The sequence below is a fragment of the Rhinolophus ferrumequinum genome, chromosome 4 (assembly GCF_004115265.2).
Source record: "Rhinolophus ferrumequinum isolate MPI-CBG mRhiFer1 chromosome 4, mRhiFer1_v1.p, whole genome shotgun sequence".
Taxonomy (NCBI): domain Eukaryota; kingdom Metazoa; phylum Chordata; class Mammalia; order Chiroptera; family Rhinolophidae; genus Rhinolophus; species Rhinolophus ferrumequinum.
Window position 1 is genome coordinate 72,839,901 of NC_046287.1, and position 12,401 is coordinate 72,852,301.

At 38.7% G+C, this 12,401-nt stretch overlaps 1 protein-coding gene across 7 annotated transcripts in view; it reads right to left on the reverse strand.

Moving 5' to 3' along the window:
* MTUS1 (microtubule associated scaffold protein 1) overlaps positions 1-12,401 on the reverse strand; it is a 143,820-nt gene that overhangs the window by 13,666 nt on the left and 117,753 nt on the right. For all 7 annotated transcript variants that reach the window (XM_033103943.1, XM_033103947.1, XM_033103942.1 and 4 more), the window contains one exon: positions 12,237-12,303. In XM_033103943.1, the coding sequence (XP_032959834.1) occupies positions 12,237-12,303 (67 nt within the window). The remainder of the gene's footprint in view (positions 1-12,236; positions 12,304-12,401) is intronic.

Sequence of the window (12,401 nt, forward strand, 5' to 3'; positions counted from 1 at the left end):
ATCCCAGCCCATGCAAATGCTCATATCACAGATAACCACGTCTAAGTGAACCAAAAACTAGAAGAGCTTCTGTGCGGAAGCTTGCTACTGTGAGAGAGGTGAAGGGAGGACAGAGGGAAGGAGGGGCAGGGAGATGGGTCAGGGAGGGGAGCGAGTGCTTTCCTGCTGTCAGTCCACAGCCCAGAGTGCACGCCCAGCCCCAGAGGGTGACATCAGCCTGCAGCTGTGCAAGGACCTTTGTTCTGTTTACCACCCTGGTGTGCCGCGGAGAACAGCTGGGCTGACAGGATCACTCACACAAAGGGCTTTACTTTGAATTAATTGGCCTGGGCCCCGAGGAAACATTTATTTGGCACAAAGACTCGTGAAAATACTTTTTAAGGGACACACACGTAAATATTGTATCTGGGGTCCTCAGGTTGCTTCTGTTGATGGGACACACTCTGTGGAGGGCGAAGGGGGACGTCACCCCAGGTTTTAGTCACGGAATTCTCCTTGTGCTTATTACAGTTCAGGAGAGATTTCTAATGCAACCTCTGCCGACTCTTACTCCTGTTCTCAGTCTCGTCTCTTCCTTGCATATTCCCCAGAGTCCCACTCACTTTGAATAAATTAATCAGACAGCCAACAAAGCCAAAACCAAACAAAATTGTTCAGAATTTAGACTTAAGTAATAAGGCAAGGAGTATTCACGTGGTGTTAGGTGATAGATACTGTTTTTAAGAAGTCATTGCATGAATGCAAAATCCACATAGTACAAAGTAGTTCTTTTGTCCCTGGTATTTTAATCATTGTAAAAAGCATGTCTGTGAGTAAGGGCACTGAAACGCCACTGCCTGTGGAACAACTGATGGATTATAACTTTCCTCCACATATTGGAAAACTGCAAAAGCTATGTCTGGCAATCAACCTTAAAGCGAGAAACACAGTTTTCAGAATTAAGACGGACAGAAACCAACTCATTTGTAAGATCAGCCCTAAAACATAAGGCCATGTTACAGATTAGAAGTTGACATTTTTCACTCTGAGGTTAACAAAGCCTGAGAATCCTAAGCCAATGACAGAACAGGAAAAAAACCAAGAGATACCCCCTGACAGTTTAAAACATGGATAACTGAGCAAGGAAAAGACAGAAATGGTGAAATGCTTGATATTTTTCCTTTTCAAATAATTCTTTGATTGCCATCTAGAAAAGGCCCAATGTCACAGTCAAATATAACCTTTGAAAAAGCAGAACTATTCATCCCAGGTCCTTTAGCAGTTATCCCTGAGGAGCAGAAATGGATCATCACCTAATTAGTCATGGCGGGCTTCCCTAAGAGGGAGAGGTCAGATTTTTATTATTTCCATCTCGTACGTACTAATTTCCTTTTGGTGATTGATACATGTACTGTTTGCAGAGAAAAACATTATATAGCCATGGTCCTAAATTGTTAATATTCTTTTGAAATACTACAGATTTCTTAATTTTTATTTGAGTATCATGCTCTATCATGAGACAATCACAAATATTTTAATTCTCAGGAACATAAATACATGTCTTAATAGAATAGAGCAAAAATATTTAGGCTCATTATCTCAGTCACACCATATATCTGCTATGTGATTTGAGCAAATTCCTTAAAGTTTCTCAGCCTGCATTTCCTCATTTTTTAAAGGGAGATAATGTTTAATCCTACTGGATTAAATAAAATAATATACGTGAAGCAGCTGGCCCAGAGCCTGACTGGAGTAAGAATGCAATAAATGTCACTATCATTGCTAGCCTTGCAAAAGCCCACGAATTCAAATATGTTTGACGAGTCCTCAAAGACAGGTTTGGAGTTCCATGACAGAACGTGACAGTTAAAAAGAAGCATCGCTTGTCTAGTATTCGAAGAAGATACACTGCACACACACATACTGTACACATCCACCTCAAATCTTCCCATTCTGCTACTATTGTTCTTGATGTTATATGCAACAGAATTTCCCCAACTTTTAGGTGATTTCATCCAAATTGGACACAAAACATAAAGAAAAGGAAAAATAACACTGGGGAGGTAAGGTCACATGGAAGATCATGCAAATTTCTGTGATGGCAAAAAAGAGATTGTGACAGAAAGAAAAGACAAACAAGAAAATAAGCGACTTCATTCCCAACTGGACACACACACACACACACACACACACACACTCTCTAGATACTCCCAGAAGGCCAGTGGTGCGTGCCAACCCTTCCTTGAGCAGACTACCCCTTCTCTGCACCATTTATGAGGGAAATGAGATGCCTTGCATCCAACTTTACTTGCCAGCTTTGGGTCTTCTCACAATCTCTCACCACTGGGGAATTCAGGCACCTTTTAGTTTAGGGGCACCTTCATTTCTTTCTTCAATAGCACACACTTCTTTGTGTAAACAGTTTCTTTTTTAAAAATTGTAGAATAATGTAGAGGTATAGAAAAGGTACAGAGTACAGAGAGTTCCTGAATACTCTTCACCTAGCTTCCCCAAATGTTAACATGTTACATAATCATGGGACATTTGTCAAAATCAAGGTTTGAACACTGGAACAATTCTATTGACTCTAAAACAGACTTAATTTGGATGTTACCAAGTTTTCCACTAATGCTCTTTTTTAAAGAATAAACTTTTAACCTTAGAATCTTTTTAGGTTTTCAGAAAAATTCAAGGATAGAACAGAGAGTACCCAGACACCTCTCATTCAGTTTCTCCTAAAGTTAACCTATTACCATAGACATTTTGTCAAACCTGAGGAATCAATATGGTACACCGTTATTAAACCAACTCCAAACTTTATCTTTTTTCATGTTCCAGGATCCAATCTCAGATACTATACTACATTTAGTTGTCATGTCACCTTGGTCTTCTCTGATCTGTGTATCTTTCATGTTTTCATAATCTTGACAATTTTGAAGAGTCAGGTATTTTATAGGCTATCCCCCAATTTGGGCTTGTCTGATGTTTTCTCTGCATATTCCTTCTGACCCAGCAATTCCAGTAATTTACTAATTTACAATTTCCTAATTTACAGCTGTTAAAAAAAAGACTGAGGAAATTCTTTTTGTATTAATCTTTAAGAAATGTTAAGAGGAAAAACAAAGTACAGAACAGCATGTATAATATGCTGCCAACAGTGTGTAAAAGAAAGGGGGAGACAAACATATATCTTATCTTAGGTACCCCTGACCCAGAACCGTGAGTGGGCATACGACCCTCTACCGTAGCTGCGTGATTACTTCATAATGTTCTATTAAGGGAAATCCAGTCATGACACACCTCCAGGTCAAGTGACTGTCGGTTCCTCTCTTAAACCTGGAGTCTAATCTGCAGATTAGTAATATAACTGAACAAAGTAACCAAGGAGCCATCTTTAAAAAGTAAATTGATGTGCTCGCTTAGGCAGCACATATACTAAAAAGTCAATTGCTACTTTGTGGAGAGGCAGTAGCCTACAGAAACAACAAAAGGGTAGGGACCTAGATTATCCCACACCAGGCATTTCCAACTTTCTGAGTATCGGTTTCTTGATATGCATGGAAGGAATAAATACCACCTGCTCTGCTAAGCTTATAGTTTGGGGAGGATGAAGTGAAATACATAGTATTATATTTTGTACAGAGAGCCTTCACAGAATGTCTGTGGAATGATCATCTATCTACCCTTTGCTTCCATAAAGGTACAACTTTTTCACATGACCACGAAATTTGGCCGACCTGTGGTAGACTAAGGCCTTTTATTTTTTTCCTTACTTTTACCTTAAATTTCAAAATTAGCTACAAATGGCATTCTGATTGCTTTTAGGAATTACATGAATTGACATGAACTCATTTCAAAGCCTGCCACTAATCATAACTTATTAGAAATTTACTTTTACAAAATACCTGCCCTATCAAATCAATTTTCCCATAAATAATACCATTTAACTTTTAAAACTCCATTCATACTTTATAAACTACTCTCACATTTATCATTGCATGTAATATAACTAACAGAGATAAAGGGAAAAATAAACAGTAATAGAATTGGAACTTTAATACTCCACTGTCAACAATAGATAGGTCATCTAGATAGAGAATCAATAAGGAAACAATGGATTTGGACAGCACTGTAGACCAAATGGTCCTAACAGAACATTCTATCCAACAACAGAAGAATACACATTCTTAAGCACACAAGGAACATTCTCCAGGATAGACCACATGTTAGGCTAAAAAACAAGCCTTAGAAAATTCAAGAAGATTGAAATCATACCAAGTTATCTCCTTTGACCAAAATGGTTTTATGAAACTAGGAATCAATAGCAAGAGGGAAAACTGGAAAATTCATGAACACATGGAAATTAAACACTCTCCTGAAGAACCAATGGAACAAAACAGAAATAAAAGGGAAAATTTTAAAGTTTCTTGAGACAAATGAAAATGGAAATGTAACATGCCAGAACATGTGGGATGCAGCAAAGGCAGTTTTAAGAGATAATTTCATAGCAATAAATGCCTAAACTAAGAAGGAAGATCCCAAATAAACAACCTAATTCTACACCTTAAGGAACTAGAAAAACAGAGCCCAAAGTTAGCATAAGAAAGGGTAGATAATGTTTTGAGTTAATAAAATAGATACTATCTTAAGTCTCATTTTACTAGAGAGGAAAATGAAGTGGCAGAATTGGGTCTAGAACTCAATCTACTCAGTGTCTTTCAATGCAGGTTCTACAGCACAGAACACAGAATCTGATCTGAGTGGCTCTTTTCTCAACTTGAGATGAGTAAGAGAGAAGTTAATTCCTATATACAATAGACACCTCCGGGTATTAGGACTTAATTCTCTTGTAAAAGCTAGAAAGACTGCAAGATAAGGCAGGTAAAAAAATGATCTCTTTCCCCCATACTGATTAGTCCTGACAAACTCTTTCTCGTATGTGGGATGCTGAGCTGGTCCCGTCAGCCGATCTTATTACATAGGTGCCAGCTGGGTATCCACAGAGCCTCAGGTTCTCCCTGCCAATAAAAAGCTTTGCTGTTTTTTCAATTTACTCACTGGCCAATAACATGCTGCAAAACGGATGCTCTAGTAATCACAACAGCAAACAATCCATGGACCAATGAAAATATTTAGGTATGAAAGTGGATTGGAGATGAAAGTGTAGCTGAATAACTGATATACTGCTATAAGCTTCAGACCTGAGAAAAATGAGTTAAGACTTAAGAAAATCACATTTCAATCAAAAGAATAAATGTACTGTTAATAAAAAGGAGATTGCGAGTCAGCTACTATTCTGCCTCTCCTTCTCCCTGCTGGTTCATTTTTTTAGGGTGCGAGGTTCAAAAGCACAGGTAAACGATATGCACAAAATTTGAGTACAAGAATGGACTCAATTCAATTAAAGCTATTTGCTATAATTTACTCTCCTACAGGGCTTGATTCTTCTATACTTTACATAAAAGAAACAACATTCTGGACAGCTAGTGTGGTGTCAAAGTGTAGTCGAGGAATCAGTTCCATCAGCATCACCTGTGACCATTAAAAGCACATTCCTGGACTCTATCCCAAGCCACCTGAGTCAGAAATAGGAATCTGCATTTCAGTCAGGTCTACTTTATTACACAAAGAAGTCTGAGAACCACTGTTCTAGACAAATGACATTAAATTAGGAAAAACTGAACATATCAAAACTGGACAAGGACAAGTCAAGTCAAGGAAGAAGGCTCAACAGGCTCTCAAAAAAAGATACCCTGGGTAATATCGTGCATCTGTACAGGTGAAAGATCACTGCTTTTTACTTATTAATACAGCCAGCTCAAGTCTACATTTAGGACAGACAGACATGCATAGGAAAAGACTGAGCTAAGTTTGAGGTGGTTTCAACTCCCTCTTCAATCAACTCAGTGAGATAAAAGAATTCTTTTTTGATGTACAGTTGGTTTTTATTATATTAACAGATGTTTCATAAAATCCCACTTCAAAAATCACTTCTGGAATTCTGCAACTCAAATGTGACTTAACTGTAAAGAGTTTTAAAATTACTTTAAGTGCACAGCCTTGTTAACCCCAATTGTAGACAAAACTAGAACAGTGAAAGAATGAACACATTCCATAAAGTGTGGGGTAGCCTCAAGTTCATAGACACCAGTTAAGTGTTGATTACACAATTTGTACACTGCATTTGGCAGAGCCAAGACACTCTTCCCTAGTAGATAATAAGACACATTTTACTCTAACAAGACTTCTTGAACTCTTGACTCAAACAAAAAGATTCCAAAAGTAGTTATTAGTGCAAACTAGTGTTTATATCAAATGATTTTCCATCTTTTCCAATAGCTTCACCATGCTTTTTCTTTTGTGTAGTCTAGCCATTCTGAGTTCTTATCTAGGTGCTTTGCTTTTCTAACTTATTGAGCTTAAATTTTATGGCTCAATTTCTCTCTCTCTCTCTCAATAAAATGCAAACCCAGTCGACTTATAGCTGAACAACTGATGTTAGGAAAGAGTAGAAACTCTATAAATGTTAATGTTATACCCATCTCATAATTTTTACATAGAAAGGGCAAAATCGACTAGTTTTTTATGTCATTATTTTGGGAATTCCAAGGCTTTTTAGTAAATTAAGGGTTAAAATCTCATTTGAAGCAAGAAATAGAAACACTCAGAACGAATGTATAAAAAGACGTAAGTTAGCTGTTAAATCTGATGGATAAAAAACAATTTTAGAATACAAAAGAACTTTTCACTAATTTAGACAAAAAATGTGACTTCAATAATTAACATTAATTAAAAAAAAATAGGAACCCCAAAAGATAATTATGGCTCTCTATTACACCAACATGACTACAATCAGAATGACACATTTATCCCCTATCTCAGAGGCCAAACATTTGCTGTGGATGTAGACTCTTAAATTGAACTGTAATCTATTTCAAAGGCTGACACTTTCAAAATGATATGAGTAACTAGGATTGTCAGACATAAATGTTTGACAAGAGATGTTTCCAAGAGAATTATAGCTCATCTTGCTTTACTATTCATTCCTAAAAACAGACATGTTATTTTTAAACAGTTGGTAGGAAAATACTTATGCACAAAAACCACTGAGTATTAGTATATTATGAAGATAAAACCAATTAATTATCCCTAACTACTGTCCTCACTAGTAAAATCATTCATTCAATGAAGTACGAAGTGCCAGGCAAAAGTGTTGGCTATAGAGCTAGAAAGGTGAAGGAGATGCTACCCTTGTCCTTGAATAGTTCACAGTTCTGGACTGCAAGAAGAGGTCTATAAACAAATATAAGAGCAAAAAACCTTGAAGGGCACAGGAGGTGCAATCAATTAACTTGCTTGAAAGATGTGGGCAAAACTGAACTGAAGACAAGCTATTTTAGATAGGACTTAAAAAATAAGTAATGAGAAGGCCCTTGGGAAGCATAAAATAGAAAGGTAGTGGAAAGAGGAGAGAGCATTTGAGGCAGAGATGATAACATGTGCCAAAGACATGCAAAAGAGTATGAATAAACCCATGGCTGAAACCCATGGCTGGGGAGGAGAAAGAAAAGATGAAGAAAGGAAAATGAGCATCCAGACATCATGAAGTTGGACTGGAAAGTTACAGTCAAATCATACATGGTTGCTTTAGAATGTTTGGACTTTTTCCCAAAGCCAAAATGGAGTCATTTATGTTTGTTAAAAATGTCCAGTAGAGGACACATGTGCAATTTATTGTAAATATGGTCCTAGCAGCATGTGGAGAGGAGAGAAGCAGGCCTGGAGACAAGATGAGCTATTAGGCAACCACTGTAACATGGTCCAGGTGAGAAATTATAGGGCTTAAGTTAGAGCAGCAGCAGCCAGAATGCTGAGGAGGGATTTATCTGAGCAATATTTAGAGTACAGACTGGTATCCTGTGACAGATGGAGGAAAAGGAGTCTGACTCAGTTGTCAGCTTGGGTGGTAAGAGAATAATAATGCCACAACATAAAATGATTAATAGACGTCGAGGAATAGTTTGAATGAGAAGACACTGCAGAGTGTTCAAGAACCAAAAGGCTGGGGAGTCAAAAAAGGTCTGATTACACTGTGTTGGCTCTTCTGCAGGCAGGTCTTCACTAGGAAATATGCATCTGCAGCTTGGGAAGGAGAGAACCAGAAAAATCCGTAAGTAAGTCATCACCCCTTATAGGTGGTAGTTGAAGCCATAGGGATGGATGGGAACACAGCTGACAATGAAACCCTTGCTACACTACAACTCTATTTAAGGAGTAGGTGAAATTATGCTTTCCCCCCTCGATACACCTTCCCATAGTCATTAAACATGACCACAATGAAGAATATGAGATAGTAAAGGGCCTGACATAAGTTAAAAAGACCAGAGTATATAAAAAATAACTTGGATGGCGCTCAAAAACATTATGCTGTGTGAAAGAAGCTAGACACAAAAAGAACATACTGTGTATTTCCATTTCTATGAAATTCCAGAATGACAAAACTAACCTATGGTGATAAAAGTAAGATCAGTGTTTACTTCTACGGGAAGAAGGGTCTACTGGAATGGGGTACGAGGGAATTTTCTGGGATGACAGAAGTATACCTTGATAAAGGTGTAGGTTACATGAGTGTATGTGTTTGTCAAAACAGATGGAATAATAAGCATCCCACTGTATGTAAATTATACCTTAATAAAAAAAAATCGGAGTTCAAAGTTGTATATATTCACATAAACAAAGATAACAGAATATACAAAAATAAAAGTTATATCAGGGTAACGGAGCTATGGGCTATTTTCCTCTCACTTCACAATTTTCTCTAATTTTCACATTGTTCTTAAATAAAAAGGGACTTTAAAACCTTGAATGCCCATAAATATTTACCAATTACCCATAAAAATGGAAAGCATCTTATATATATTTTTCACAGGAAGCAGGAAAGAATCTCTGTAATTAAGGAGTTTATTGTCTGCAGACAACAGGAAACCACAAGATATAACAAATAATACTGTGAAGACTCAAGGGCTCACTGGAGCAAAGGGAGCTTCATGGCTTGTTCTAAGAGAACAGAGAAGGGTTTTTAAAGAAAATGAAGTCATTACATGAAGAGGGTGTGGCTCAAGAAAGATGCAGGTTGCACAGGGGGTTAAGTTGGATTACCTTGCCAGGACAGAACACTTGTCAGTGCAACCAGAGCAATAACGATGGAAAAGTCGGTCAATGGAAGGGACAACTGGAGGCAGTTAGGTTCTGAAGCTCAAGAGCGCAGACTCTGGGATTCAGTGCTCCTGCGTTATGACCGGTCCTTCCTTCTTTGCAGTTCCTCACAGTTTGGGAACATTGCCTCAATTTTTACAGAGAAAGTCAAGAAAAATGACCCAATGGGAGAGTGACAGTGACACCAATGGTCCCCCATTATTTTAGAGGGAAAAGGTGGGTACTTAAATGATGGTGATGGGGGCAGCTCTCTTGAGTTGCCAGGTGCTATGCCAGTTGCTTCATATATGTTACCATTTAATTCAAGCTCCCCAAGAACCCAGCAAAATACATATTAATTTCACATCACCAGGGAGGAAACTATTCAAAGAAATTAGGTAACTTGTAACTAGGAGTGGATGGACAAAAACATAGATTCTGGACTCCACACTACAAACACTTCTACTGTATCTGGTGGAGCTCAATCACATCTCACTTCCATTTGAGTGAGAAGAATAAAACCAGCCAGTCCTGAGGGATTTCTATTAATATTTCGTCTAATTAGTATTCCTTTCTGCAGTACAGTCTATGCCCTCACAAAGCACCAAATGTGGTTAATTACTACACAGCTGTAAATTGCATGCATCTTTTTTTTTATAATTCTTTTAAAATTTTTATTAAATTTACTGGGGTGACATTGCTTAGTAAAATTATATAGGTTTCAAGTGTGCAATTCTATAATACATTATCTATATGTTGCATGGTGTGTTCACCACCCGGAGTCAGGTCTCCTTCCATTACCATATATTTGACCCCCCTTTACCCATAATACCTACAATTTAATAGCAGTTAAAACTTAGTGCTAGACGCTTTACAGTGTGCTACCTCATGTAATCCTTACAACCACCCTTGAGGCAGACAATTATGACTGCCATTTTACAGGGAATGAAATAGGGACAGAAGTCACCCAACTATCAAAGATTTGAACCTGGACAGTATGTGACAATTGTCTAATCACTTTGCATACCTGCCTCAGATTTTAAAACGGAGTTTTCAACTTTGCTATGGAAACCTGTTTTTTATTTTGCTTTTTTTTGTTGTTGTTGTTGTTTTTTCCACCTCAGCTCGTGCTGCAAACAATCAAACTGGTAGCTTTGAGAGCATTCTTCCTGGACTGTCTCCTCAGAAGAACTATTTAAAGGCCTCTGTTCTGTCCCCTCACAGAACCAAAACCCTTCCCAATATGCTTTACGCTGTTACTTGAGCAACTGGACCTGATTCAAGAGCAGCAATGACACATTCCCCAAGAGTCTAGCCTTGGATGACCAAATGATATGGGCAGGCCAACCATTGACTGCGTCCTGACACTGTGATAACAGCAGTAAAAGCACACCAGAACACACTCTTCTTATCACAGATGGAAAGGTGAGAGTGAGTACAAACTCTTAAGGCTATTTCCTGTCAGGCTATGTGACCAACTGGAGGTGCTGAGTACCTGGGTCCCAATTTAAATCACTTAATTGTGCTATCCACTAAAAGGTAAAAAGAGGATCCCCAATTCAAGCAGAGTGAATGAGAACAGTGTTCCATTGGCGTTTCGGCCTTGTCTTGGGGAGAAGCTGAAACCTGAACCACCAGGTAGGCTCATCTCCACCTCCACTGGATTAAAATGAACTCAGAAACACACAAAAAAGGCCTCTTGCCTGATCTCCTTCCTCTATATCCATTACATATTACTTAAGGCACAGACAAAAGCAAATTAAGTTGGTCATTTGTGTAATCAAAAGGACAGTAGTCTAGTTAAGTAACATGGCAGAAAGCCTTAAAAGTCTCTGAGAGCTGTTTCTTAGCTGTGGTTTCCTTGAACTATTTCCCTAGAACTCTCAAGTCTTTGAGGTCCCGAAAGTTCCATCTGTCTTAAAATTACTGTTCCTTACAGAGTCCTTCATTTGTATAGCCTAAAATCAGTTCAGGAGAAAAAGATGTCCTGGCTAGGCATTGAGAATCTGGAGGCTTTGCCAGGAGTTCGGGGCTGCTCTCCACTGAGAGGTGAAAAGAACAGAGGAATGCAGAGAGAAGTCTTGATCTTTGCCCTGGAGAAAAAAGGCGGTTCAAGTTCAGCACCTTATACTGACAATGTTTAAACTCTGGTCTTATCCAAAGATAGACCTAGATGAGCACAATCTTTGTCTCTGCTGTTGTCTTTGTATTATTTATACACATACCTACATGTACTTTATGGAGAGACTGTCAGCATACGCAGAAAACTGGGTAAGGAATTCAGCCTTTCAGTGAACCACTCCAGGCCTGGCTGAAGCTAAAGCAACAGCTGGTTCTCTAGGGCTGAGGTGCCTACAGCAGACAGGGGACCCCAAGATCGTCAGTGCACCCCAACACAGTAGCTGAGCTAGGGAAGGCTGCATTGTCTCTGCTGCACAAATCCTGAGGCCTCTTCCAGGAGAGACGAGAACTAAAACAGAGTTCAGCCTGGAACAGCAGCACTGGGTGGACAGCTACAGACAGGAGAGACACATGGCTTCCTGTGGAACTGGGTCCTGATTCACCATCAGCCCCATTCAAATATAAGATGAGCACAGAATGAGCCTTCTTCAGACAGGCCACCCCTGTATGCAGCATCCTTCTAGCTTTATACTCACTACTCACAAACCACCCCTGAGGCAGTGTAATGTAATTATTGTTAACAGCAAGGGAATTTTCTAAACACTCTTGAATATGAAAAGTGGTTCAGAAAAAAACATATGACTGAATTATTTAACAGGAATCCACACAATTACAAAAATCATTCCGTCCCTCTCTTCAGGAAGAGAAATGTTTTGGTCATCATAAGCTCAGCTAGGCTTTAGTCAGATCAGTGCCAGGAATTCTGTGAACTTGAGGTCAAGCTGCCAAGATTTAAAAGAAATGTCGATAGTGTTTGCACAGATACCAGCGTGTGACAGCTAAGAAATGCCAGCATGCAACTCCAGCCACACTGCAGAGGCAAACCAAACTGTCCAATTTGCCCCTCACCCCATAAAACTTAACAAAAAAAAAGCACTTACCTAGCTCTCCCCGGAGGTTAACAAGTTCTTGAGATAGGGTTTTGTGTTGTTTCAGTGCTTCCTCCTGCTGCGGAAAACACACATCAAATTACTAATGTTTTAAAGAGGGTCCCTTTCAGTAAGTCACACATTTGTTATCACTAGGAAAACGAGACTGAGAATCGA